Source organism: Cricetulus griseus, chromosome 6 (genome assembly GCF_003668045.3).
Source record: "Cricetulus griseus strain 17A/GY chromosome 6, alternate assembly CriGri-PICRH-1.0, whole genome shotgun sequence".
NCBI lineage: Eukaryota > Metazoa > Chordata > Mammalia > Rodentia > Cricetidae > Cricetulus > Cricetulus griseus.
This window is the reverse complement of record NC_048599.1, coordinates 84,778,297-84,806,132: the sequence shown is the minus strand read 5'-3', so window position 1 is coordinate 84,806,132 and position 27,836 is coordinate 84,778,297. Positions and strand designations below refer to the sequence as shown.

At 52.2% G+C, this 27,836-nt stretch overlaps 1 protein-coding gene across 4 annotated transcripts in view; it reads right to left on the bottom strand.

Moving 5' to 3' along the window:
- Positions 1 to 25,847, bottom strand: part of Dgkz (diacylglycerol kinase zeta) — a 30,041-nt gene extending 4,194 nt beyond the window's left edge. The window contains exons 1-21 of one of the 4 annotated variants that reach the window (XM_027422491.2): positions 25,545 to 25,847; positions 7,363 to 7,471; positions 6,972 to 7,067; positions 6,620 to 6,697; positions 4,904 to 4,960; positions 4,536 to 4,604; positions 3,693 to 3,764; positions 3,487 to 3,603; positions 3,338 to 3,409; positions 3,147 to 3,242; positions 2,832 to 2,914; positions 2,673 to 2,733; positions 2,473 to 2,586; positions 2,246 to 2,386; positions 1,671 to 1,749; positions 1,448 to 1,503; positions 1,276 to 1,338; positions 1,108 to 1,181; positions 914 to 1,025; positions 396 to 595; positions 21 to 121 (exon numbers count right to left, since the gene is read on the bottom strand). In XM_027422491.2, coding sequence (XP_027278292.1) covers positions 21 to 121; positions 396 to 595; positions 914 to 1,025; positions 1,108 to 1,181; positions 1,276 to 1,338; positions 1,448 to 1,503; positions 1,671 to 1,749; positions 2,246 to 2,386; positions 2,473 to 2,586; positions 2,673 to 2,733; positions 2,832 to 2,914; positions 3,147 to 3,242; positions 3,338 to 3,409; positions 3,487 to 3,603; positions 3,693 to 3,764; positions 4,536 to 4,604; positions 4,904 to 4,960; positions 6,620 to 6,697; positions 6,972 to 7,067; positions 7,363 to 7,471; positions 25,545 to 25,705 — 2,011 coding nt within the window. In that variant the 5' untranslated portion in view covers positions 25,706 to 25,847. Of the gene's footprint in view, positions 1 to 20; positions 122 to 395; positions 596 to 913; positions 1,026 to 1,107; positions 1,182 to 1,275; positions 1,339 to 1,447; positions 1,504 to 1,670; positions 1,750 to 2,245; positions 2,387 to 2,472; positions 2,587 to 2,672; positions 2,734 to 2,831; positions 2,915 to 3,146; positions 3,243 to 3,337; positions 3,410 to 3,486; positions 3,604 to 3,692; positions 3,765 to 4,535; positions 4,605 to 4,903; positions 4,961 to 6,619; positions 6,698 to 6,971; positions 7,068 to 7,362; positions 7,472 to 7,762; positions 8,506 to 25,544 lie in introns of those variants that run through there. The other 3 variants (XM_027422492.2, XM_027422488.2, XM_027422489.2) reach the window with 3 other exon arrangements.
- Between the last annotated feature and the right edge of the window lie 1,989 nt (positions 25,848 to 27,836).

Genomic DNA, 27,836 nt, shown 5'->3' with positions numbered 1-27,836 from the left:
CCAGCCCTGCTGCCACTCACAGGCCTCCTTGAGCTGTTCCTTGTCGTAATGTAGAGCCTCATAGTCGTGCATACTGACCCTGCTCACCTGGATCCTCAGCTGCTCGGGAACTGGCTGCTGACTGTAAGGTGGGGCCAATGACAGGGAACTCAACAAGGACCCTGCCTAGGATACCATTCCCCAGATGAGGACAAGGCCAGGTACTCAGAGGGGCATCCTGCCTTCGTCCCAAAGCCTTTTATTTTAGATGCCAGGGCAACCTATAGCCTCATGCATGCTAAGCAACTGTTCTCTTATCTAACAAGTTCCCCTTTGAAGGTCAGGAAACCAAAACTCAAGTAAAGCAGTGCCTGACTCCAGGCCCCACAGTTCATGACGGCTAACATAGGACCTACTCGCTGTGAAGTGGGGCAGCGCTCCTGCGCTTGGCCTTCTGCACCATGGTGGCCTGGTTGCGAAGGGCGATTCGAATACGTGATGCTGCAAGCTTGCAGGGCTCACCATCCACCTGTACAGGGATGGCCTTGGCCGTGGTGAGCAGCACTTCTCGGCACTGGGTCAGCCGCTCTCCATGCCCACCCACCTGCAGTGCTGCCTGTGGGCACAGAATGCTCAGGTCAGGTGGTGGGTGGGGCAAGCTCTGCTCTTTCCAGCGATGCTCTGGTGAGGGGATAAACACAAAAGGGGACCCCAGACAGAATGCAGAATGGAGGGACAAGACAGAGGCATTGAAGATTCCCACATCAGATGGGAAGTAAAAATGCCCTCAGCTACATCCAGAGGAAGGAGGCTGAGAGTCACTGTCCAGCTAGGAAACAGAGGACATGGAGTCTTAGGCCAAGAAAGGTGCCTAGGTGACTACCATGGCTCATGAAGGGAAGGACAGAGACAGTTTAGGACCAGGAGCACTCACTAAGGATGTCATGGTGAAGCCGATGACCTCGAGGTAGCCATCATCATGCCGCTGAGGCTCAAAGTCATGGTGCTCCCCAGGGTGGCCCCAGGGCATGGTGCCTGCACAGTACCTAAGGGGAGGGCAACGGATGGGCTCTGGCATGGACTTAGCAGAACGCGACAACAGAGCCCACAGGAGCCCCGCTTCCTCACCTGGGGATGTTGAGAAAAACGATGCACTGGGGTTTCAGGTCCTGGATCTTGGGGGTTAGGTCCATTCCATCACACTGGACAAGGAACCAGGGAGTGTTAGAGAACACATGTACCCAGGTGGCCTCCCTCCTACCGGGCCCTCCAATGTATGCCAGTCAGCCTCCTCACCACTACTCGGATGTGCTTGGCTAAGTCCTTGGAGCTGCCCATCAGGAAGTCAGAGAAGGCCGTCTGTAGGAGACAGAAGGTGTCTGTTATCAACTTGTGACAGTGGCCTTCCCTCACCACTGTGACACAGGGTTCCTGTGAACTTCACACAGCTGGCTGGCTCCAGACTCACCCCAGCATAGAACATCTTATTCCGAAAGCGGCTGTTGAACTTCTCTGGGTTGGCTTCTAGTAGAAACAAGGGGTGGTGATGTCAGTCAACCTGCTGGTGCTTCCCAGCAGGTCAGGGTGGGAAGGAAGACTAAGGGAGCAAGGTCTGGCCCTCCTTGGGACACTCTTGCACCTTCCATGCCTGCCCTGGCCTCCCAAGGTTCCTTTAGTAGGAGGATGCTAACCTCGAGACTCATGAAACTCCAGGGTGACATGAGCATCAAAGCCCAGACTGAAGTAGTTGTTGAAGACATCCAAGGGCAGCTAGAAAAATGTCAAGGTGTAGAAATGAGGAGGTGACTTGGGTGTCAGCTCTTCCCAAGGCCCTTGCTCAGGCCATCTGCTTTTAAAGGCCTTTGTGTCAAGTGAACAATGTGTTTCCCCCAATCACCCCTGCAGCACTGCATTGGAGGCCCTACTCTTCAAAATGGGAGGGCAGCTCCCTGGAGGACCTGCTGGGTCCTTACAGCACTGTGTACCCACACGCCATATACTGCACCAACTCCAGGAATAGGGACTTAGAACAGAGCCGGGCATACTGGAGGCCTTCACTTAGCATGTGCCAGGAGGCTGAGTAAGAAACCAGCTTGTAATGGCACCACTATGCTCCTGGGACAGAAAGAGGCCAGAATGTGAAAACCTGGGAATTCAGCTTCCCAGAACCAGGTAGATAGAGTCTACCTGTATAGACAGAGTCCAGTCAGGTCCTTAAGAATCCCAGACTCATGAACCCCCTGCCCAGTAACCCTGGCTGACCTACCCGGTCTGTGGCTCCATCATCTCGCTCCTCGGGTCCAGCCTCAGGGTTGGGCTCTGCTCGGAGGTCCCAGCGGTCCAGCTGTACCACATTCCCCTCTTCTACATGGGACAGGATCTTTGACACAGGTTCATCTGTGTAACCCTGGTGGAAGGAGGCTGAGACTGAGCTTTCACTGTGGTCAAAGGATGCCCTTCCTCCCTGGCAACCCTGTTCTGAAGGGCACTTACCCCACCCCAGTTGAGGGTGCGGGCCAGGTCATTGCCAGTACCCAGGGGCAGGATGGCCACAGGGGGCGGTGGTTTTAAGCGCAGCTGGTCCAGGGTGGAGAGAATCCAGCCAACCTGGAGGAGGGCAGAGCAAAGTGGGTCAGTCATTCCCCAAATGGGGGAGTAGTGCATCGAGCCTGTGCCCTGCCCACAGAACTCACCGTTCCATCACCCCCACAAGCCAGAATCCTCAAATTATGCACTTTACGGTACATTTCCAGCCTGGGCCAGGGGAGGACAGGAACAAAGTCAGGAGACATGTGACACAGCCAGAACGAGGCAAGCCCCCAGTGTCTCAGAGAACCTGGTGGAGTACTTACGCCTCCCGGGGTCCCCCCTGGCTCAGATCAAAGACTTGTCGAGGATTCAGATACCACAGGAAAGACTGGATGATCTTAGCGCCCTGCAGGGACAGGCCAGGGATAATGAGGAAGGCATGAAGGAAAGGTGTCAGGGGCACACAGAGAGGGGGCGTGGTTGTGGAACCAACTATATTAAATGATGAGATGGGACAGGGTCTTCTCGGAGTCTCTGGAAAAGCAAGGCTGAAGCCCCAGATGGTTGCTGAGAACAGCCAGGTAGGTAACACTGGCCACCTCCTCACCCATGGCTATGGGTAGAAAGCTTGTGCTTACCTGGTTGCCCCCACTCTTAGGGTTCACAAACACTAGCAGGGGCTTCATGAGGGGGGACGGTGTAGGCCTGATGATGAAGGGTCTCCAGCGGCCTTCCTGAGAGACAGAAAGCCTGTAAGGTGCTTTCTTATCCTGGAGGAAAGATTGCCCCCTCCAGTTCCTGGTCCCAATCACCCCTGCCCAGTTTTAACCTCGGGTCCTTTCTTGCTGGATCTCCTCTTGAAGGATGCTCTCTTTTTCTTCTTGCTGGCCTTGAGGGTATTCTGCAAAGGACTCGGGTGTGGGTAAGATGGGACTGGAAGGTCCCATGGGGGAGAGGTGCTAAGAGTAAAGGGCTCACCTGGGGCCTCCGGGCCCGTAGGATCCACGTGGGTGGGATAACCACAGCTGCATGCACCCCCAGGGAGCAGGGCTCCTCAATCTGCTGCAGCATGAAGCAGGACACCTTGCTGTGGTACTGGAAGATAGCCATTAGCAAGGCTGAGCCAGGCCAGGATGAGACTGGGGACCCACCAGAAGCCCAGCACAGGCTCAGAGGCCACTTACAGCCTGCTTGCACCAGGAGCAACTGATGGCTACGATCTCCTTGCTGTGGAAGGTGAACTTCTGCTGGAAGCCCTGTGGGTGGGACAGGGTGGCTAGACACAAGGTGGCCTAGTAGAGACCCAGCTATGCTGCTGGTGCTGCCAACCTTTCCACACATACACACACACACACACACACACACACACACACACACACACACACACACAGAGAGAGAGAGAGAGAGAGAGAGAGAGAGAGAGAGAGAGAGAGAGAAAACAAAAAAACAAAAAACCTCAAAATATAAAATAAGCCCTAAGGACAGAGCTGGGAAGCCTGGCTAAGAGCCCATAAGAACTGCAGAGTGCTGAGTATGCTCTCTGGAGATCTGCCCAACTCAGGCTTCCTTCCTGCCCCCTGCCCTAGACAGGCCCCATGAAAGTTCTGTGCCCTGTCCACAAATCATTATCAATGGCTATTGTGTGTAGAGCACAGTGGGATGAGGCCCTCCTTCCTGAGAGTCTGTCTTACTGAGGGAGACAGACAAGCAGTCAACGGTGGGCGAGCAACCGTGTTGTGTGAGGAAGATGTCCCGAGCAGTCAGTCCATAGGAGGCAGAGAGACTGATCACACACAACAGTCCCTAAGAAACTACTGAATTAATGAATGAGAAGTCAATTTGGTTCTCAAAGGGTCTCTTGCAAGTTCAAAGGTCAGACACCCCACATCAAAAGAAAATCATCTTCCCTTCCTTGCTTAACTCAAAGACAAACCTGAGACTTCACTCTGAGCTATTGTCAATGTCTACACTGGATACAGAGGGCCAGTGGGCTGCACGTAGCTGGTGCTCTCAGACAGGGCTCTTACCTTCCCACAGTGCCGACACTTGCCATCCTGGCGTCGCCTGTGTACCCAGTGGTGTCTTACGAAGGTTGGCTGGGGGAGGGGAGAAAGGTCATGGGAATGAGTGAGGGCTGGACAGGTACGGCCCTGAACTCTCTCTAACTCTACAGGAAGCCCTCTCATGCCCGTGTAGAGAGATAAAGGGACTATAGACTTTTCTCCACCATCTGAAGGGAAGGCTGAATTCTACCAAGGACAGCTGACTTTCTCTCTGGGTAAACTCAGAACCTTAGCCCAGAAGCGGAACCCCCTGGTGGCACTCCCCAGGCACTGCAGAGGGTCCCTCAGGAACCTGGGCCTCCCTGCTCCTCATTGCTGTCCTGCACACTCACCTCACGGACGTTCCTGGAGCCTGATTCACGGAAGGATGGCTTACAGCGAAAATTGATCTGTGAAATATTGTAGTGACCAGAAAAATGTCAGAGCTTTCTTTTGGACAAGGTCTCCTGAGTCAACCTCACAGGCAAGTGGAGTCCCAAATCATCCCAAGAGCACCTTGGAACATGGGTACCCATCTCAGAAGCCTTCCTGACCACTGGCTATAGGGATCTTTCCTCTTTTTTTTTCCCCTCTCTTATTTAGGATACAGGGATGGAGAAGCTAGGGAGAGGGTGGGGAGTCATATCCACCTCACACTGTGGTGAGTGGGACACCGTTTGCTCATCTTATTTATTTCTCACTTTCCAGTATTCCCAGGTCAAGTGAAGGCAGGAACCAATCCTTCCTGTGGCTGTACAGTCTGACCCCTAGAGTCCCTTAGCCAATGTGCTAAACCCAGGTTCATGGTCATCTTCCATGATGGAGCTGTATTTTCCTTCTCTCTCCCTCCCTTACTCTCCTGCCCTCTCCTCCTCTCTCTCTCTCTCTCTCTCTCTCTCTCTCTCTCTCTCTCTCTCTCTCTCTCTCACACACACACACACACACACACACACACACACACTCACTCAGCCCTGGCTGTCCTGGAACTCTCTACATAAACCAGACTGGCTTTGAACTTGAAGAGATTGTCTTGCCTTCCAAATGCTGGGATTACAGGCATGCTCCACTATGCCCAGTCAGGGATACGTGCCTACTTTTCTTTCCCCAACAGTACCTGCTTCAGTCTCAGAAGAGTCACAGGAAAGCCTCACTATGTAATTCAGGGACTGGAGAAACCAGCCCAAACGAGCCTTGCTGGGGGCGTTTCTGTTCTTAAAGACTGTGTCACATGATGGCCTGGACTTGGAAAGCAAGAGAGTTCGTGCCTTCCACACCAGGCCTAGTCCCTGTCTTGACGGCACCTGGTCTGGCATTTCCCTTTCACTCCCACAGACATGCTTGGAAAATGGCCCTTGGAAAATATCTTTACAGAGGCAGCATTTATACAGATGGGCCCAGTCATAGCTGAGCATTTGCAAGTTTGACAGTTGTGGTTTTTAAAAAATAATTTATTTTTATTTTATGTGCATTAGTGTTTTGCCTGCATGTATCTCTGAGTGAGGGTGTCAGACCCTGGAGTTAGAGACAGTTGTGAGCTGCATTGTGGGTGCTGAGAACTGAACCTGGGTCCTCTGGAAGAACAGTCAGTGCTCTTAACCGCTGAGCCATCTCTCCAGCCCAACTGTTGTGTTTTTATTTTCTGGAGCTGGAGACAGAAGCCAGGGCATTGCACATGCAAGACAACTGCTGTAGCCCCAGCCCACAATGGCCCTTCTGAATGTTAGGCTGGACACAGTAAAATGGCACACTGGCCACCTGATAATTCATGCCATTAGGTAATATTTAATGAACCTCACTTCTAGGCGAAGCTCATTCTAGAGAGTAAGGTACAAAAAGCTAACAAATGGGGAGAGGCAGAGTTAAATGCAGGCATCTGACCCAGGGGCTTTGCTACTGTGCTTGCTGCGTCTTTCCTGGCAAGCTATGCTTGTGTAACATGGATGTACATGGAGACACACGTGTGTACGAGTGTGTGTGTGTGTGTGTGTGTGTGTGTGTGTGTGTGTGTGTATCAAGAAAGCTTCAGCATCCCAAGAGGAGGGCACAAAAAGCTGAGCAGCTACACGCACCTTCTCCAGCTGTTCAATGCATGGGGCGTGTACCACAATCTTACAAGCTGCACACTTTCTTCTGGGCACTGACTTCTGCTGTAGGACAGAAAAAGGGGAGGCCCTGAGGCACCAGGTAACTCCACCCTAGATACCACCTCAGGGCAAGCAAAGAACATGTTCCATGCATGGGGATTCCAGTCCCAGAACCTGTCATCAGACAAGACCCCCTCTCCTTCCCTTTCCCCCTGGAGCAGCCCACAGCAAGTGCAACCAGGTGAGAGCAGTACCCACCAAGGGCTGCAGCTGTTGCCTTGAAGGTCTAGACCCACTACACCACCAGGGGGCAGCAGGTCCCACCAAGATCACTCACCAGCATCTTAGCTACGCAGTACTGCTCCCCGACATAGCAGAAGTCACCGGACACGTTGGTCTCAAACCAGATATGCTCCCCATACGCTGCTGACTCCTAACCCATGGGATGAGCACAGTGCTTAACTGCTGACCCAACCCTACCCATCATGTACCTCCCAAGACAAAGCCTGCTATAGCCACCACAATCATCTTTCCTCTCCTTTTCCAAACTGCTTTATGCCTGGCTCAAAGGCTGATGCCTCCCCCTTGGAAGTCTACCCAGACATGGGGGCTTCTCTCCCAGCTGCCTACAAGCCCTGGGTCCTGACTGCTCAGGAGGATCAGAACCCAGCAGGGACTGGCACCGAGTAGTGTTGGAGCTTCCTGCCCTGCCTAGTATAGATACTCACACTCCAGTCCACAGTGCTCCGGATCTGCCGCTCAGATTCACCACACGGGGCCCCAGGCGTGGGAGGAGGGGGTGCCAGGTGCTGAAGGCCTGACTTGGTGATGGCTTTCCTACAGAAAGGAGGACAACTGAAGGCCCAGGGCCAGCTGGGAGCTTGCTGACATGATAATTCCTTCCCCACTACCCAGAAAAACTGCCTCCTGTGACTTCCACAAAGTACAAGATAGAGAAGCCCACAGGGGCTTAGATGCCGGGAGGCTCTTCAGGTCCTTTTTCCAGTATTACCCAGAGCTGCTTCCAAGTGGGCCACCCCCAGGCTAGGCAGAACTTCAAAGTCCTCACTCTGAGCCAGACCCCATGGAGGCTACAGCACACGCCCTACTGACTGCTGCTATACCTACATAAGCAGGGTGTTCCAGGGCTGGGGTCCAGCTGACTTCCGCCTTAGAGCTACCTGGCGTCTGCGAGACAGTGGGCGCACACGGGCAGGTACCATGGGGCCTGCTGTAGTGCCCGAGGCTCTTTGGCTTCGGCCCCCAAGACCTGGGTGTTGGCCTGAGGGCCACCGCTGGCTGAGGCGACGATAGTGCCCATGCAGGCCCCAAAGAGTATGGCCATACACCACATCAGCAGGGAGCAGATGGGAGGAGGCTCTGCGCAGGCAGCGGGGCATGGGAAGCAACGGCCAGGAGCCCTGGTGTGAGGAGGGCCTTGGCGTCCTGCTGCCTGGCTTGGCATCACTTGATGCCCCCGCTGTCTCATCTCCCTCCACCTCCTCCTTCATGCCCACAAGTCCAGCCAATAGCAGGGGTGCACCCAGAAGCTGGGCCCCAACAGTGGCAGGCTGTAGGGTGGGCACCATATCCACCATGAAGCGGGGATTGCGGGCAGGGGGTGCAGTGCTGGAGCGCCTGCGGCTGGCAGTTTGGGTGCCCACACCACAACTGGGGAAACAGCCCTGGAGCTGTGCACTGGAGCGGCGCCTCTGGGCCAGTGAGGAGGAGGCCTGCCCTGCAGGGGAGCGGCGTCGAGCCTTGCCTGTGGGCAACCCCACACCACTGGACCGCTGCAGCCTCTCTCCAGGACCTGGTGCCTTCCGCTGGAAATGCCTCCTAAAGAAGGTCTCCATGCCAGGGGCTGTTGGGCATACAGACTCAGAGTGTCAGGAACTGAGCAAAGAAGGGACACTTAGGTGCTAGGGATGAGGGCACTCTGACCTCCATTAAAGTGCTCACAGGTACCAGGAAGAGCAGGGAGCCCAGGCTTACAGCTACTGGAGAGCAGACACTGTTCCCAGCTAGAATTCCCCAAATTCTACCCCAGGAGTTTTCAGGAGATGGTGCTTCACCTACCTGGGGACTAGAACCTACAGAGACTTTGCCAGAAATGAAAACAAAAGGCAATCTGGGAACCAGACTATGCCTAGATAGACCACAGGGCCCTGGAGCCTTTCCCTCTCATCTGACCTTCCTTTTGACCCAACATGCAACAGGCTGGGTTGTCTCTTGTGATACAGCACAACTAAGCAAACAAAAACTAACAAATGAACTCAGGCTTCTCTGCAAAGGACCTCAGTCCTGACAGGATCCCTTTACTCAGTTCCAACCTGGGTTCAGACACTGGGAAACCAGGCTTCAGAGAGTTGGGAAAGGCACCCCACCCAGGAAAGTGTGCTCTTGTCTTAACTTGGGGATGCAGTAAGAGGCTTAGGCTAAAAGAAAAACTTTCTGAATTCTGGATGCCATGTGTACACATCTCTAAGAACTTCCTGGTACTGAGTGGCTCTGTCTCATCAGTCACCTTTCTGAAGAGCAGAGTATGGATATCCCAAGGTGTGTAAAGCCTGAAAACTCCTTAAGCCTTCCTGTGGAGGGACCCAGAGTGCCACACTGACTCTAGACTCCAAAGCTTGAAGCCTCAGACTCATAATTCTAATCTTGAGGTGAGCCATCTGCCCCTCCACCCTTGGCTTATACCAGGCCATGCAAGCTCTCCAGAGGCCCTCCTTTTTTTTTTTTTTTTTTTTTCTTTCCTACTTCCCTGTTCTATCTTTCCTCCTTCCCAGGCCAATGGGATCAGCTTCCTCTGCTCACATCTCTTCTACACTTGAGGAATGGCAGGGAGCCCCTAGTCAGCTGAGGTTGGTAGCTCCAAGTCACAGCCATGGAACAAATCACAGAATAAAGGAGTACTGCTAGGATGGCAGGGAATTTCTGCCTGCTGAGGGCCTAGCTGAAGCCCAGAACAGGGGGGAGGTGCCCTTAACCATCGACAGGCAAGAGGAAGGGTGGTCTGGGGCATTAGTCCCACCTGATTGTGTAGCACCTGATCTCAACCCTCCATCTATCCTCGCCATGGGTTAGGCAGGTAAGCTTCAGGGACAGTACAGGGTGTGACAGAGAAGGAAGTGGGCCCAGGAGACAGAGCTCCTGCAATCAGTGAGCAGGAAGGTAGCTGTGCTGGGAAAAACAACACTGAGACTGGATAGGACGTGAGTTCCAGAAACACTGGCAGAAGAGAGCTAGTTTCCTCCCAAAGTCAGGGCCATGCAGCTAACACTTACTGAGTCCACTATGTGTACACACACACACAAACACACACAGTGCCTGATGAGGAAACTAAGGCACAAAAGGGTAGCATACACAAAGCCCACAGGCAGACAGTACAGAGCAGATGTTGGACCCTGGGATGGAGGGGAGATGGGTTAGAGAAAGGGCCCATAATATTAACACTCATCCTATTTACCCAGCACCTATCCTGCAGCAGGCCTGGGGTAAGCCCTCTACCCCTCATTGATCCTACCATAGCCTCTGAAGGAGGCAGGACCAACAGCTTCATTATACAGATAAGGATGAGGTTCACAGTGGTAAGAGCATGCCCAGAGTTGCACAGCCAACCAGTGGCAAAGTCCAGGTCCTGTGCCCAGGGCTACTTAGGGTCCACTTTCTATCCCAGGAAGAGGAACCTGCAGGTCTAGCTGCCTGCTGCTGCCAGGGCCCTCGCTTGCCAGGTCTCCCCTAGGGTGTCAGCTTTCCCCATCACTCTGCTCAGGCTGCACCGTGACAGCTGCCCAGCCTGGAGGAGATTAGTCACCCGGACACATCACACCGCCTGATGCTAGTGTCACCCAGAAAACAAAAGGCCACAGTGGGTGTGGGGGAGGTGCTGCTACACACTCTGGGCAGTGGTAAAGGCTGGGCCCTCCCTGCTGTCCCAGACCTGCCTGACAAGACAAGAAGGAAGAAGCTCTTGTTAGGACATATGACAGCTTACACGCACAACTACAGAACCCACCCGCTGCCAGGTGCTCCAAGACACACTTTTAACAAACGTTTCCTCAGCTGCCCTGGGTGCAGCCTCCCAGTGGAGCACGAGGCCAACCCAGTGCATGATGAGCATGCACCTGGGCCTCAGTTTCCCTGTTTGTCTAGGAAGACTGTTAAAAATTTTTGACATCTTAGGACAAGCTCCCCTGCTGGACACTACCATCCCCAAATACACTGGGTTCCCACAGCCCCCTCCTGCTGGTCCCATGTTTCCTGTTCATCTCATCTCTATAGAAACTTTGGTCTACTGGCCAAAGATTGCCTGACTCTTCACTTCCTATCTCTGCAGAGGCTTCTCCAAGATCTAATCAGAGGCCGAGCCTGGGCTGGGCCTGGCAGCTCCCGCCTAATTTCCCAGCTCTTGGGAGGTTGAGACAGAAAGATTGCTGTAAGTTTGAGGCCAACCTAGGCTACATGTGAATTCCATGTCAGCCTGGGCTACAGTGTATAACTACCTTAAAAAGAAATAGTAGTAATAATAAATCCCAGCACAGTGGCCCATGCCTTTGATCCCAGCACTTCAGAAGCAGACGCAGGCGGATCTCTGTGAGTTTTAGGCCAGCCTGGTCTACAGAGCGAGTTCCAAGCAGCCAGGGCTCCACAGTGTGACCCCGTCTCAATTGATTCATTTAATTAAAAAACAAAACAAAACAGCAAATAAAAGAGCCATGGTTCGGCTCTGAATGGACTTCTCCCCTCATTGCCTGTCACCTCCACACACCACACAGTACGTGTAAAGGTCATGGGGGGAGGCCCCAGAAGATTCTCACATCAACAGCACAGCAAAATGGTTGCCCCCTAGGCTTCCTGGTCTTGTCTGGAGCAGCCAGGCACACTCAAGGAGGACAATATAAAGATGTCTCAGAGGACCCTACCTTAATCTCCACCTGATCCCCAAGATCCTGACGGGACAGGGTCAATGGGAGAGTGAGGAATGCCATGATGGAGACAGGCATGGCGGTTTCAGGCCATGTGTGCTTGATGAGCAGACCTGCAGCAGCTGAGCTAATGCAATAGTCACTCCTGAGGTTAATGGACCCCAGTGCTCCTCAGCCACCAGCTGGGAAGGGGTGATGGCCTCCTAGCCAGACTACCTCACAACTGATGCCGGCTATAAATGAGAAAACAAGCACTATGGAAAACCTGGTATAGTGGCGTGACCCAGCACTTGGGAGGCAGAGGTAGACTACACAGCAAAATCATCCTGGACTACACGGCAAGTTCAGTGTCAGCCTGGGCTACATGAAACATGTCTGTAAATAAATAGATAAGCAAGTTTGGAACCTACCACCATGCCCTTTGGCAGATCAACTAGCCATTCCAAATCTACTTTCCTATGTGCAAGATGGGGTCACACACCCCCAACTTCAAATGATAGCATAAGGGACACTGTTGGAACGAAGCACATTAACGTGCCCGATGCTACTTGGCAGACCTGGAACATGGTAGAACCCCAGGGCCTATGGTCGTGCCACCTCCTGAGGTTTGTCTCTGCCCATAGCGGGGGTGGGAACCCAGGAAAGGAAGCAAGAGTAACCAGCATGGCCACCATCCACCACATGAGGAACAACACGCACCTGGGTGTCTGCCCCTCCTGGGGAGTGCCCTCTGCACTTGGCAATAGGCTAGTCTTCAGGGGATCCTCTGCCTCCAGAGGAACCTGCACAGGACGCCAGATGGGTCCTGCCACAGTGGCTACATCATGGGTCCTACAGACCTCTGTTCCATGAAGGCTGGGCCAGGGGTAGGGCACCTGTACTCTAGAAGTCCAGAAAGAGGGGCATTGCCTGCCAGAAGCAATCCCTGGTTGCTCGGCTCCTTTACAACCCCAGGTTCAGGGGGAAGAGAAAAGGCTGGGAGGCAGCCCACTCAGCTGGGCTTGCCTGAGCTGGTTAGGTAGGGTGCTGACTTTACCAGGTCTCCTCACTAAAGAGACTCTACGCAGACAAAACAAGGACAACACACATGAGAATAGGTGGGCCAGGACTGCGGGATATGAGTGTGGCTCAATAGCCAACCAGCCACTTCAGATTCTGCCCAGATTTGGTGGGTCCTCCAGACCCTGTTCCTTTTCCAACAGATGGGGGTAGGGCTGGCAGGGGAGACCCTCATCTGGGGATGGCGGTGCCTGGGCCTACCCTGATCTACCCTCCCCAAATCCACCCAGACAGTCGTAGGAGAGAGCAGGAGGTAAGGAAGAGAGGGGAGTCCCCCTTTGACCTGATCTGGAAGGCAAGGCAGCAGGCAAGAGGTGGACCAGCAGGTGGGGGCTGGGGTCCCGGGCGCCTCGGCTCCTGTTCCAGTTTGCTCTGACTGCCGGACTCTACTGAGCAAGGCCTAGTTTGGAGAGCTAGCTGCAGCGGCTGCTCCTCTGCCCCCACCCCCTCACCACCCTCCTCCCCCAAGCCGGAGACAGAGACAGCCGTTATGAAAATAGCCCAATTGGTAACCGACTGCACTTCCTCTCCCAGTGGTGGCTCCTGGCCCTACAACAGGCAGGCAGGCAGGCGGTGGGTGGGTGGGCGGTGCACATGAACAGGCACAGGACTGGCCTCCTGGCACCTTTTCCTCAAGTCCCAAGCTAGGCTGAGTGACAGCATCAATACACTGTCCCAGAGTTAACAGGTTAGCCCATACCGTGTCTGGATAAGGGAGACAAGTATACAGAAGGGTGGGAGTGGTGTCCCTTTTAAGGAAAGGGGGGCAATCACTTACTGTCCTATGTCCATGGGACAGGTTTTATGGGGTCTTGAGCAGCTAAGCACACTGGTTCCAAACAAAACATCCACAAAATAATTATCTATGGAGTGTTTCACAACTTGGACAGCCTTTTCTCACCAGCATTATTAGCCAGGAGGCTGGTAATTCCCCTGTGCGGGAGGCTCACTGTCCCTGCTGAACAGATGGTCACCTCAGTCTCCCAGGAGCCTGTGACTCCTGTCTCAGGGGTAGCTGAGCTGGGCCTCCAGAGCCTGGCTCTTCTGGCCCTGTCAAAGGGACTAGGAGTCTTTCCAAGCACCTGGGTCCATGCCAGCTCAAGAGTATTTAGGAGAGGTCAGCTGGTGTCACAACCTGGTATCCCAACACCTGCCTTCCACAGCTCATGTTCCTGCCATGCTCACTAGGGAATGGCAGCTATCAAACTTCCTGATTCCAGAACCACTTTCTACTCTTAAAAAAATATTACTGAAACTCCTAAAATAATTTTTTTCTGGGGAGCTGGTAATAGCTTCTAACATTTAACCAAATACAATCTAAATTAAACCTCAGGAGGCAGAGGTAGGTAGATCTCTGAATTCAAGGCCAACCTGGTCTATATAGTGAGTTCTAGGCCAGCAAGGACTACATAGTAAGACCCTGTCTCTGGGAAAGGAAGGAAAGGAGGGAAGGAAAGAAGAAGGGAGGGGGGGAGGACAAACAATATGGCATAAAACACAATTTAAGAAAATCTGTAAAAAGGCATTAACTTTAGAAATATATGTATTTGTTTTGCGTGTATTTGTGAGTCCCACACAGTATATGTGGAAGTCAGAGGACAACATTTCATGTGAGCCAGCTGTCTTCCTCTATGTGAATCCTGGCAGTCAAATTCAACAGTCCAACTTGGAGGCAAGTGCTTTACTTGCCGAGCCATCTTGTTGGCTCATTTTATGTTTCTGCAACCCTAATGTCTGGTTTTCAAGCAGCACTAGTTCCTATGAAGTATTCACCCCTGCACCAGCTACCACAGATTATTCTGGCGGAGGAACAAGAGGGAATGCACTTCACCTTGCCGTGTGGAGTTAGAAAAGGGATGGAGAGCACACCAAACTTCCAGGTAATTATGGCTATTCTTTTATGGTGTCACTTGAAAATATGACAAATGGTATTTCTTTCTTTTCTTTTTTCCTTTTTGGTTTTTTGAGACAGGGTTTCTCTGTGTAGCTGTCTGTCCTGGAACTCACTCTGTAGAGTAGGCTAGTCTCAATCTAAGAGATCCACCTGCCTCTGCCTCCCACGTGCTGAGATTAAAGGTGTGCATCACCACCACCCAGCTGAACCTGAAGTTTTATCTTTCAAGGTTTTGTTTTTCTTTTTCGGAGGTGAGGGATTGCCTGTCTTTGAGATAGGGGTCTCATTGAGTGCTGGGACTAAAGGTGAGCACGACCACTGCCCAGCTTTATACTGAATTTTGTAACAGCAAGTGTGTAGGTCAGTGGATACAGTGATACTAAGCTACGCAGACTTTCCAAAGGTTGACACATTTCCTCACAGAACATCAAAAGAACACCTTTTGCTATCTTCATTTCTTTCAACAGTTTCCTGTCCTAGGAAGCCCCTCCCTCCATCAGAAGGTAGATACAAAGTTTCCAGAATTCTGAGTCCTGCTCAAAACTCAAGAGTTTCTTGTTGGCCACAAATGTTGATACCGTTTTTGAAGTTCAGGATCAAGGCATTCACATTTGGGAAGCTGTCTGCAAGATACCTGGAATCTGGCCCAGGATGATGTGGTAGACTTTGGGGAGCCCCTTTTGAGGGCCTTACCCTGCCTGGGGAGTGGAGGGGGGATGGCTAGGAGAAGGTGGGATGTTGGGGGGGAGGGGAGGGAAAGGGAGAAGGGATTGACATCTGAAGCAAGCTTGTTCCTAATTTGAATAAAAAAAAAAATACCTGGAGTCTGACTAGTTTTTCTGTCAGGTACTCAGTACAAAGGGTGCTGCTGACAGGCTGGATGTAGAAGCCCATCCAGCACTCAGGAGGCAGAGGCAGGCGGAGCTCTGGGAGGTTTAAGCCAGCGTGGTCTACAGAGTGAGTTCTAGGACAGGCTATGTAGAGAGACCCAGCCTGAAGAAAAGAAAAAAGGAATGACAAAGCCACTAATAGCACAGCCTGGACTTAGCTGAGAGTTTTAGCACATTAGATTTGGCTGGCAACAAAAATAAGTTAAACTCCATTTCATCACACAAAATACTAAACACACAAACACACATACATACAAGGGTCTGTATGTATCTCCAGTTTCAGCCTCCTCAATGCTATGATTGCAGCATCTAGCATTTAAAATCACTAATTTCCAATCACTCTCTCTCTTAGCCAGTCTGACATAGCTCTGACTGTCCTCAAAGCTCTATGTGGCCACCGTCTGAGTGCTGTGATTACAGAGCTGTGCCATCCACCACACTTGGTTTATAGAGTGCTGTGAATCAAATCTAGGACTCAGGCATGTTAGGTAAGCTTTCTACCAACTGAGCAATCTCCCCAGCCCAATTCTCTCAACTTTTTTATAGAGAAACATTAGCACACAGTAGAGGCCTTACTGGCTTGAATGCTTCCTATCTGCCTCTGCTGACAGAAGCACAGTGAACAATCAGAAAGGATTCCTATGACAATTGCTTTGTCCACAGTCTGCAGTACCACTCTTAGAGAACCACTGATAGTGAGTGAATTCTCACAGCCTGGCAGCTGTGGATCCTACACCATGGCACTAACCCTAAACTATAAAGGAGCCAACTTTCAGTGTTGTGTCCCTACACCTGACATACCTTCTGCCCGCAACACTGACCTCCCTCCCTTCCACCCTCCTCACTTGTCTCCTAGAGTCCACCTGCTCACAGCTGCCCAGCTAACCATCCCACTCCAGCTGACCACCTGTCTGATTCTTTAGCCACAGAAACCCTGGATGGCCTATTTTTCTCAGGTCCCATGTCTTATTCTCCCACGAGGCAACTAGTTCCTGGGGGCTGGGGCCCAGTGAGTCTATCTGGGTGTGGTATGTCCAGCACAGGGCTGGCAGGGAGCTATGTTTACTGTGGATCGGCTCAGGAGGAAGGAATAGGGAATTCCGTGGGGGAGGGGTTCGAATCTTCAGGGATGGGAAGCGCTTCCTCCTGGGTACCACGCCAATGGCTGGCCACAGGCCCAGGCCACTTCTCTTTGTTTGGGCACAAGAGAATGGCAAGTGGCCTTTGTTTTGGTGGCCACCTTCCTCTCCTCTTCAGAAGATCCAGATCCTGCGAGTGACACCTGGAGGCCCCTTTCCGTGTTGGGAAGCCACATTCTCTGTGGCTTTCCTTATAAAACAGAGATAGCAGGGGGAGTAGGGGATGCCCAGATGCTTGGGGGCTAGGCCAGGCCCTGAATTCCTCGACGAGATGTCCCCAGCTCTTCCTTCATGTTCTGAGGAAACACCCACCTCAGGGTCTGGTTCTGGGGGACTCCTGGTTCCTTTAGAGTTTCCTCTTCAGTCCCATGCTGCCCCCAGAACTATTTGGAAGCCCTCACTTATGCACAACTGCTCACCACTGACAAATGACAGGACCTGGGCCTGAAACCAACAACTTTCCCTCTTAATTCTTTTCCTTTGAAAAAAAAAAATTCTAACATGTACTTTGTGTGTGTGTGTGAGCATGCACAACCCTCACATGAATGTGTGTGGGCACACATATGTCATCATGCTACAATGCACATGTAAAGACCAGAGGACAACTTTCAGGAGCTGGCTCTCTCCTACCATATGTGTTCTGAAGCTCAAACTCCGGCCACCAGCTTGGAAGCAAGCACCTTTAACCTCTGAGCCATCTCTCTGGCCCATTTCCCTATTTTTATATGTTTAACAAGTACACACTTCACTTGGCCATTGATGATTGATTGATTGATTGATTGATTTGAAACAGTGTCTCATGTAGCACAGGATGACCTTGAACTTCTGATCCTTCTGCCTCTACCTCCCAAGTGCTGAGGACTACAGGCAATCACTACCATACCAGGTCGGGCAAATATTACCCTATTAATGCTGACTGAATGAATGGTTGGCACTATTCATCCCCATTGTCTACCCTCACATTACAGATGAGCGGGGTACAATGGAGTTCAGTGGCTAGCCCAAGGCCTATAGTTGTCAAGTGGCAGAGCTTCAATGAAAACCCACGTTTGCCACTTCTGGTTGCTTCTGGCACACAAATTCCTCTATGGCTGGCACCTATATAATGGGAGTCTCTACAATGGAAATCAGGTCCCCCTCTGCATACTGAATTCAAGCTCTGCTTTTCCTTCTCACCTTTAAGAGTTGACTCAGACACTGGGTCTGCCAGAAAGTGTTCCCTAGGACCGTCTCCCAGAGGAGAGGGTTAGCTGTTCCCACACTCAGACCCTCTCCTGGTTTTGGGGCCAGCAGCACTGACCTGCTAGGCTACATCCCCCACAAAGACTACAGACCCTGGGGCCTTGTATCACTAGTAATCCCCAAGTGTTGAACCTGGTCTGAAGAGGGAAGAGAGGGCTAATGAATGGTCCCTCCTTAGCTTTAGTCAGGCTGACAGCAGATGGCTTCAGGCTGGCTGCCCAGCTCCTGAGGCCCTGCTGCTAGCACTGGATAGACAAACCTTGAGCCCTGAGACTGATCCCTAACACCAAGGCTAATGTATCTTCCTCCAGCTCTCCCAATGGGGCTCCCTTTGTTGTACCTGTGCCCTGTCCCATTGCCTTCTCCAGTGTCTGCAGCAAATTCTGATTCTCCATCTGCTTGGAGATGGACCCCCTAGTTACACTCAAAATTTAACCTCTCATAACCTCTGAACTCTCTGACCCAGTCCAAAATATCCAACACAGCCCCCTAACCTCACTGCCCACATTCTCCTTGTGACTTTGTGAATTCCAGCCCCTCTGTCTGGAGTTTCATAAGGAAAGCCACCGAGAACATGGAGTGGGCAATGGCTCCTAGTCTCTACTATAATGTCAAAGACTTCCTTAGAATCAGCTTTCAAGCCAGGCAGTGGCGGTGCATGCCTTTAATCCCAGCACTTGGGAAGCAGAAGCAGGACGATCTCTGTGAGTTCAAGGCCAGCTTGGTCTACAGAGTGAGTTCTAGGACAGCCTGGACTGTTACACAGAGAAACCCTGTCTCAAAAAAACAAAACAAAACAAAACACAGAATCAACTCTCAACTCCTCGACCCCTGCCTGGTCCCCAGGCCCCCTGCATGCTACCTAGGGCTTTTCATACTGCCAGAACAAAGGCAGCAGCCACCCGTGCTTAGAAAGGTTTGGAGTTCTGCTTCTGACCAACTCTACTATCCCAGGCTAAATAAAGTGCTTCACCTGTCTGGGCCTCAGTCTCCATATCTGATAACTGGGGCTCCAGAGGCTCTAGGGATTGCTGAGGGCTAAAAGGAGAAAGTGTTCATGGTAAATATCTCCTCAGTTTAATGAGCCTTTCAAGAAAGGAACTACCTTCAGAGGCCTAAAAAATAGGATAATGCTTGGCAACACAATTTGGTAACATCTATCTAAGCCAAACACATGGGCCAGGGCCAGAACACTGGTAGAGAGGGACACTCAGGGAGTCACACATAGAAGCAATCTCTGGTGACCGCAATCAATAGTGAAAAACTGAAAATGTTCAGTTCATACCGAGGCACTTGGGAGGCTTAAGGTGGAGGTTTACAACAAAACAAAACAAATCAATACCCCTGCCCCAACATTATCTTTCTCCCCCTTTTTTGAGACATGGTCTGGTTATATAGCCTAGAACTCATTATATAGCCCAGGCTGACCACAAACTCTGTATCCTCCTGCCCCAGCCTCCAAGGTGCTAAGACTAAGATTACATTCATGTACTACTATGCCCAACTAAGGCACACCATTCAAGTCAAAGTAAAAACCAGACAGAGTCTGGAGAGATGACTCAGTTGGTAAAGTGTCCACTGTGTGAACACAAGGGCCTGTTTACAAACACTAGCACCAGCTGACAGGAGTCTTAGTCTCTTTAAAAGATTTCCAGAGGAGTTGGGTGTGGTAGCTCATGTCTCTAATCTCAACACTTAAGAGCTACGGCAGGAGGTTTGCCATGGATTCAAGGCAGGTTTGGGCTATAGAGTGAGACCTTGTTTCAACCCCCATCTTTACTCCCCAACACCCCCAAAACTAAAACGGGCTGTGAGAGGGTGGCCAGCTGCCCAGTGTTGTCTTGGGTCTCCTGTCTGGTTCCAACAACGTGTCACTCATACTGCGGCATAACAGGCAGACCTCAGCTTTGTTTTCCCAGCAGGTCAGACGTCAGGACTCTCCTATGGGATGCCTTCCAGAGGTAGGTGGGCAGCAGCAGGCTGTATCAGTGGGTTGTCTTATGTGGGCTAGGGAGCAGGAACCAACTTGCCCCCTTTCACAACCACCCCCGGCTCTCTCTGTAAAATGTCAGCAAGCTAGGGAAGGGGGGCGGAGAGACAGGCAAGCTGTTAACCCGCAAGATGCTGGAGCGTGGGTGGTGCAGGCCCAGGCTCCCAGACAGCTATTTTGGCATGTACTATGATGGTGTTCAGCCCTGGCAGGGGAGAGGCCTCTCTGTGGGAGCTCCGAACTGGCACTCTGCCAGAATGGAGGGGGAGCAGGTCTCTGCAAGTAGAGGGAGAGGGTGCTGGGTACAAGTGGGGGTCCACTCTCTTTCTCAGGCCATTCACTGAACCCAAGCTATCAAAGGGTCCTCTGAATCCATCTTCTGAATATTTTTCCCCGTCGCCTAATAAAAGATCACAGATGTAACCTTCTTCTCTAGGTCCAGCCATCAAGTACCATGATGGATGTTTTTCAGGCTCAGGCTGCCTATCCAGTATCTCTACAGCTAGCCTGCATCTGCTGAAGGGACCCTGAGGGTCACTTTCTAGGGGCAGAGCACCTCATGCATTTATGGCAACTACCTTGTGAGGTACAAACCTCTCACCAAACCAGAGTATCTTAGATATCAGAGTATCTAAGGCCTCTTGAGGCTCTGCAGGGAACACAAACGAGAGGGTTAACAGGCAGGGTAGTGCAAAGGCTTTGGGCTGAGCTCCAGGGTGAACTTCATGACATTTCTGAGCCTTGGTCTTTTTCATCTATAAAATGGAAGCAAAACCACCTAGGTCACTGTTGAGTTGTTCTATGGAATCAAAGGGCTTATGAGCCTATAGCACCCATTAATGACCAGAAGAAAGATGACCTGGGTGTCACTCACCTGGACAAAGGTAGGTGGAGTGGAGAGGGACAGCATGGGTGTTTTCAGTTCTTTCATACACCCTCCCTGCTGTGAACACAGATCTAGGTGTCACAAACCTGCTCTCACGTGCCCTAAGCTGAGGCAAGGGCAAGGGTAAGGTGTCAGGCATTTGGTCTATGTTGTGGCCTAGCCTTTCCCACCTGGACATGAGTACAGGCTCTGGGCTGAGAGCCAAGAGGGCAGGAAACCACACTATAGACCCGGCGAGATCTTGACACTCTAAGGGCTTCCAGGGCCCTTATATGAAACACAGAGGTAGTGACTGAGACAACAGCACCAGGAATGGCTCCAGGGAGGGGAACTGTGAGCCTAGAGCAGTGCTTCTCAACCTTCCCAATGCTGCAATCCTTTAATACAGTTCCCCATATTGTGGTGACCCCTAACCATAAAATTATTTCCACTGCTATCTCATAACTGTAATTTTGCTACTGTGATGAATCATAATGTAAATATCTGTGTTTTCCACCCCTGTGAAAAAGTTACTCAATCCCAGAGGAGTCAGGACCCACAGATTGAGACTGGCCTAGAAGCAAGTGTAGTAGTTCACCTTTCTGAATACAGGGTCCCCTCCATAAGCTGACAGAGGGCAAGGGGGTGGGAGGCATGTTGGAAGGGCTGGGGGAAGATCTCAGAAAGCAGGTAGGCCTTGGGGTCCTGATGTGACACAAATGAACATGGCCCTGGGTAGCTGTGAGACCTTAGCTGAATCACAGCTGCTTCACTGGGCCTCAACCTTCAGGGACAGAGATGGGTGGAGCCAAGTGATATGGAAATACACACCCCTCATTACTGGCTTCACCCAAACTAGAGTCTTTAGGTAATTCACCAGCAGAAGGTATATGGGTCCACCCGCAGCAGGTGCAAGTGGCCTGGCAGAAGGAAATTTTCCTGGCCTACTGTCCTTTCCCACAGTAGTCTTGGTCCCCTGCTGCTGTCACAGATATTGCTGGGCAGGTTCCTGGGGCAGCTCAAGGACCTTGAAGCCCTTTGGCCCTTTAAGGCAGATGAAGAGACCAGTTCAGTCCAAGCTTCAAAGCTAGCCGACCTGCCCATAAACCTTCTCCCTCTGGGGGAATATGGCAAATTCTGGAAAGGCTTCCAGGAAGATGACGGGCTGGCTGTTTCTCTCATGCCCACCCCCAGATCCCAAGCCTAGGCTTTCTTTGTTCAGGGATCAGAGTTCTTCCTTGGTCCTTGACTGAAAGGATACTTTCTCATAGTAAGTACAAATCCTGGTCAGTCCACATGCTGGGATTTGACTTTTGCCACAGTGACAAAATGACAGACACTGTGTGTTCCCTCCCCTGACCACCAAGTCAGAAACTGGTCCATGTGGCAGGGACCAGGAGAACTTGTCCCTCTTTTTCCAACAGGAGCCAGCTCCATACCTGAGCACATGGCTGAATGGGGAGCAAACAGCAGGGTGCACTCAGCTGAGGCACTGAGGTTCCTTCTTCCCCAAACTGGCAAAAACCCAAGGGCTTCTACAGCCACCTGGATTGTTCCCAGCATTAGCCTAAGCAAGACAATTGATTCACTCAGAGAGGTTCCTTTTGCCCCCAGACACCCTGGCGCCACAAACGGGGTTCTCACCTCTGAAAGAGAGGCATCCCTCAGTGTCTCTCCATTCATTGCAAAACCACCCCAAACAGGGGCTGTCTCTGCTCATGCTGCGGGCACCTCTGCCAGGCTTGTCTTCAGGACTATGCTCACAGGCCCCATGTGGCATGGCCTCTAAATGAGACCTATTGTGTCAAACTTGCTCCACAGGTGTCCCCTGCCCTCTGGGAGCTTATGACTTTGAGACTAATGAAGGGCGAGGATGGCAGAACAGACGCATCGGCTCCCAGGAGCTTGGACAGCCAAAGCTCCTTCTGTCGAAATGTGTGTGGTGCCAGGTAATTTCTGACGCCCCTGGGGTGCAAAACCATCTAATCAACAAGCTAAGTGACCTGCCTAGGACCAAGCTGCTGGCAAAAGGCCAGAGGGTGAGTTGTTCCCTCTCCTTGGACCTGGCTGGTTCTGGGAAACTGTCCTCCTACCAGAGACTGACCAACCCTTAGGTTCAGAGAACTTGCATGTAAAGATGCCACCAGTTCCACTCAGGGTGGAGAACAGCCAGACGACCTGGGTTATAGCAGACCCCCTCCTCCTCTAAGAGGGGGCTGACAGTTCCCAGCATGAAGAAGTGGAGTGGGATGGAGTTGGAGGTGGGAAGAATCTATAAGCTGAGGAAGTCACAACTCAGCTCTGTGTCTCACTGGACTAAAAAGAGGGAGATGGCAAACTGCTCCCCTATCCAGTGATGCCAACTGTATGGGGCACGGGTAGGCTTGAAGGAAGACACCAGACACTGTTCTTCCTGACTTGACCACAAGCGGCACACATGTGTTGCCTAGCCGCCACCACCCTGCCAAGCCTACAGCAGACACTGCTAAGTGTCCATGGACTCTGCAAGTGAGCCAAGGTCCAAATACAGATTTCAACATTGCTTCAGCAGTCACCACTTATCTGGTTGTCATCTATGACCCTGTCTTCTGGCCCATTCACTTGTGAGTGCCATCAGCCCCAAGGTTTAAGGAGTAAGTGGGGTGACAGAAGCAGTGTGGTAAAATGCAGAGGTTGAACAGCCAAGAAGAAACAAGTGCTGGGTCAAAAATGAGCATGGAGCCTGGGGAAAGATGGAGGGATGGTTTTATCTGGGGCACTTTAGAGTTAGCAGTAGCCAGCAATAACTAATACTACATGAGCGGTATTAGTTAAAAGGACAGAATTTAGAGCAGAGGTACTAATCCAAATGTCTGCTCCTCCTGTCACCTGGCCATCAAGGGAAGTGAAAGGAGGTCAGCCCCACTGGGCACAGGTCCTCAACACCCAAGTTTGCCAAATGAGCCCTTACACCCACTATGATCTCCCAGTGTCTTTGGTTTTTAAAAGCTCTGCTGCCCTGGTGCAGTGCTCCGAAGCACCAGCCACTGCATCCATGCCTCTAGAGGCATTCTGATTTTCTTCTCAATAAGCACCCTCGAAGATCACTTCCCATCCCAGGGTGGTGTGACCACGCGCCTCTCCAGTTGTGTGCTCTAGAAAAACTTCCAGGCTCACTTCTAGAGCCAAAGAGCCAGACACACCAACGGTAAGATCTAAGAATCTGACCATCTTAAAGCTTTCCTGGACCTCCATGGTGTGTTTGGAATCCCGGAATAGAATGTGGATTTTGGAATTAGACCATCCTGAGTGCAAATGGCTATCTGTCTTGGCCTCTTATGCGCTGTGTGACTCTGGGCAAGTGGCTCCCTCTCTGATACTGTGTTTATTTCACTTATAAAAATGGAAAAATAGAATCTATCCTACATATTTTAGAGAATTATATAAAGGCACTCATCACTTCTGCTTGCTCTTCTTGTTGAATGTGCTCACGGCTCATCCCTGCAACCACAAGCCTGTGTGCTCTTCAAAATGGGCACAGCCACAGGTCAGAAGCACTCAACACTTGGTGCCCCTAAGGGCAGCAACAGGAAGCCTTCAGAGGAGCCCCCCTCCCCCCCCCCCCAAGGAGCCTGTGAACACAGGAGGCTACATCCTGCAGAGCTGGGTGTAAACTGCTCTGATCTTGCAGGGCTGTGGGTGACAACACAAGAAGTATTGGAAGCTTTACTGACTGCCCTGTCTTATGTGATATTGAAGCCTGAGTGGCTTCACAAAGCCCACCAAGCTCCATCTGCCAGTGCAAGGATCCAGATCTATGGTGTGTGGTGTGTGATCAGCAACACACTGCAGGTGCAAAGAGCAGGGCCTTGGCTAGGGAAAGCCAGGCAGAGGGCATAGATCAGCACCACAGGCACACCACCCCCACAATAGAGGAAAACCACACAGGTTATTAGTAGGTAAATCTACTCTGGAAAGGCCCAGGCAAAGCTCAGAAGGGGCCAAAATGCAGCAAAGCCTTAAACCAGCCACAAAAAGTGGGGGGGGGGGGGGGTCCTGGGCTGAGTCCAAGCCTCTAGGGTCCTTAGCTGATTGGCTGTAAGCTCTTTAGCAACCAAAGAAATTCAGAGGTCAAAAAGGAAACGGACCAGGGATCGGATGGGATACTCCTGGGTGGTACCTTGCACCAATGCTTTTGGAGTAAGTGTAGGTGAACACACATGCTATGAACTGCTTGTACTCAGTCCTTCCACACCCTCCCCCCAGTTTCTCAGCACAGTCGTGGTCAAAGCTGTCACAGGTACAATATAGAGTGCTTAGGAAGGGGGCAAGATGAAGATTGAACAGCCAACCCTGACTCAAAACTACAGCCCACTCTGTCCCTTTCCAAAGCAAGAGCTGGAAGAAGGTGTGGGAAGACGTGAAGACTGCCTACTAGCAGAGGGAGAAGAGGGTAATCTTCATGCTATTTAAATTTAAGAGGAAAGTGGAGCAAAACGCTGGACACCAACAGTCCCAAGAAGTTTAAAACATCGTGTAATTTAATCAGTGACCTGGGGACAGACATGTGCTATGGCAAATCACAGTGACCACAATCAGCAGATGCCAAGCAGTGGTAGTTGGCAGATAGGTACCAGAAGCACGAAGGGCGGTGTGACCGCCCCCACCGCGCTGGTAAAAAGGAGGCTCAGGAAGACTGTCAAAAAGGAGTGGTGACCAGTCGTAGGGTCCCTGAATGCTGGTGTCAAGGAGTTGGTGAGACTCTTGTCTCCCTGCGGGAGGGTTAGGAGCTGACACTATCATGGCACTAAGGACGAAGCGCACGACACAGCCGGTGCCAGCTCGCGCACCACCCGAACCGACTGTGAGGGCACTTGGATACCCACGCTGGGACAGCCCGTCCCGCCGCCGCCCCGCTCACCTGTGCCCGAAGAGCCGCAGCCCCGGGAAGCGCCTCTTGGTCAGGCGCCGTGGCGCCTTGTCCGGCTCGGGACCCGCGTCGCGCTCGGAGCCGCTGGACGAGGCGGAGGCCGACTCCGAGTCGCTGCTCCGGGCCTCGGGGCTGGGGTCCCGCGGCTCCATCCGGCCCTAGCCCCGGCCGGCGGTGGGCCCGCGGGAGACGCCCATGCCGGGCCGGCGGCCGGGGCTCAGCACGCCCGCTCCGCACCGCCCGCCGAGCTCATGGCGAGCGCGCGCTCCGCCCGCCCTATGCTGCGCGTCCCCGCGCCTCACTCCCAGGTGCCGTGGAAGCGGCCTCCGCTCCAGGAAGTGCCGACAGCCGCGGCCGCAGGACCCCGCATAGCTGGCCGAGCCTCTGCCTGCCCGCCCGCCGCCGAGCACGCCCCCTCGGCCGCACAGCCGCGCTCGCCCTACGGCGCCCTCTGCCGGCCTCAGGCCGTGTCTCAAGCTCGTCGAGGAGGCCTGGGGGGCGGGACTTACGAAGGTACCACCCCCCAGCTCCGCGGCCAGCGTGCCTAGATGGGACTGACTTCCTGGCCTGTGCCGCTCAAGCTCTTCCCAGATGTACGATCTCCTCCCGCTCCCTTTAGTCCTCCTCCACCAAACAACCTACATGATCAAAGCATACACACGCGAGGGCGGCTGTCACCACCTCTTCTCCCGCATCCACAAGTTATATATTGCTCTCGCGCACCCACACAGCCACTCGTGGAGCTCTCCACACTTACCCCCTTGCCTCACCATATCACACCCACCAACAAAAGTCACACAAAGCTCTCCCTGCACACAGCAGACACGCCCCTCACGTTTAATTATCCTCAGTCGTTACTCAACTCACACTTTCCTCTCACATTCAAGACACTTAAGTCATTCAGTGACCTTCACACACTCACAAAGAACTTCAGTATTCCTCAATGTCATCCCTCCACAGCTGCTCACAATGGCTTCAGCCCTTCACCCACTCCTAACCTATGGAATTTTTCCAGACACAATGTCCAACATCCCTTTGCTCTTCCTACACATTCAAAAGTACATAAGGACAACACTGCACGTTCATTCACAGATGCACCTGTATTGAACAAATATTTATCTCCTAAACACAGATATCTCTGAGGGCAATGGTTACAGGACCTCATCTCTCTTTCATACACACACCCAGAAATGTTCTTCATGTTTGACACATGTTCTCCTCCAGAAATGAGACCAAGTGGAACCAGAAGTCACAAGGAAACATACCATCACACATGTTTGGGGATCCACAACTCAGGTGGTCTCTAGACACTGCAGGGCTGTGGCAGGGAGGCCTGGAAGCCAGAGACCTTGTTCTATCTCCTCTCCAAATCATGCCACCCTAATGCCTGCTGTTTCAGTTTGCCCTCTGTTCTAGAAAGCCACATCCTGTGTTGCCTTCACTTTCACCCTCTCCTCTGGGGCTCTGGCAGCCTGTTTTCCAGGCTGAGCCTACCACAAATAGCCAAAGCTAGGGGGCTGTGACCCACGAACAAGCCTGTGATTTTGAGCAACAGCCAACACCCAGAGGTCTAGCACCCTCTCTTATACACTGAGTTTCCAGTAGGCTTGGAGAAGCTGGACTCCAGATCTCCAGCCAGCAATGGGGACCTGGATGGATAGGAAGAGGGCCTGACCCTGGCTTCCTGGGGGCACATATGCTTTCTTTGAGGAAGTCTTCGGGTGGTTATCACCAAGCTCTATGGAAAAAGCTGGGGGCAGCTGAAGATCCCGATGAGTTTACATAGGTCTTGGATTGGGGAAACTCCAGTATCATAACCACATCACATCGAGTACCACAGTCTTGGGAGGGCTTCTCTCCTGACAAACCCTACCATTCTCTCTCAACTCCTATCTTGGAGAGAAGCCCTATACTATGTAAAGCCTGGAAACATCAACATTGCCCTCAAACCTCTCTCACTTGCGCCTCCGTGGAACTACTGGAAAATGGATGGGTGATCCCCACCTCTGCCATTCTTCCATACCATATAGAAAGTTCATAGAGAAATGAAGGTCTCTGTGCCCATCCCAGGCCACCCTTGTACCTACTGTGTCTGGGGAACCTCAGCAGGGATCTGTGGCACGTCCCAGGAGCGGGAGCGCCACATCTGCCTCAGTGCCCCTGGCAGCTCGGCTTCTTTCGTCCCCAGCACCTTCGCGGGGCCCAGAGCTGCAGCCACATCGCAGCCTCCCCCAGCGCTGTGGCCAGCCCCCTGTGCGCTCATCCTGCCCAGCGACTCTCTTC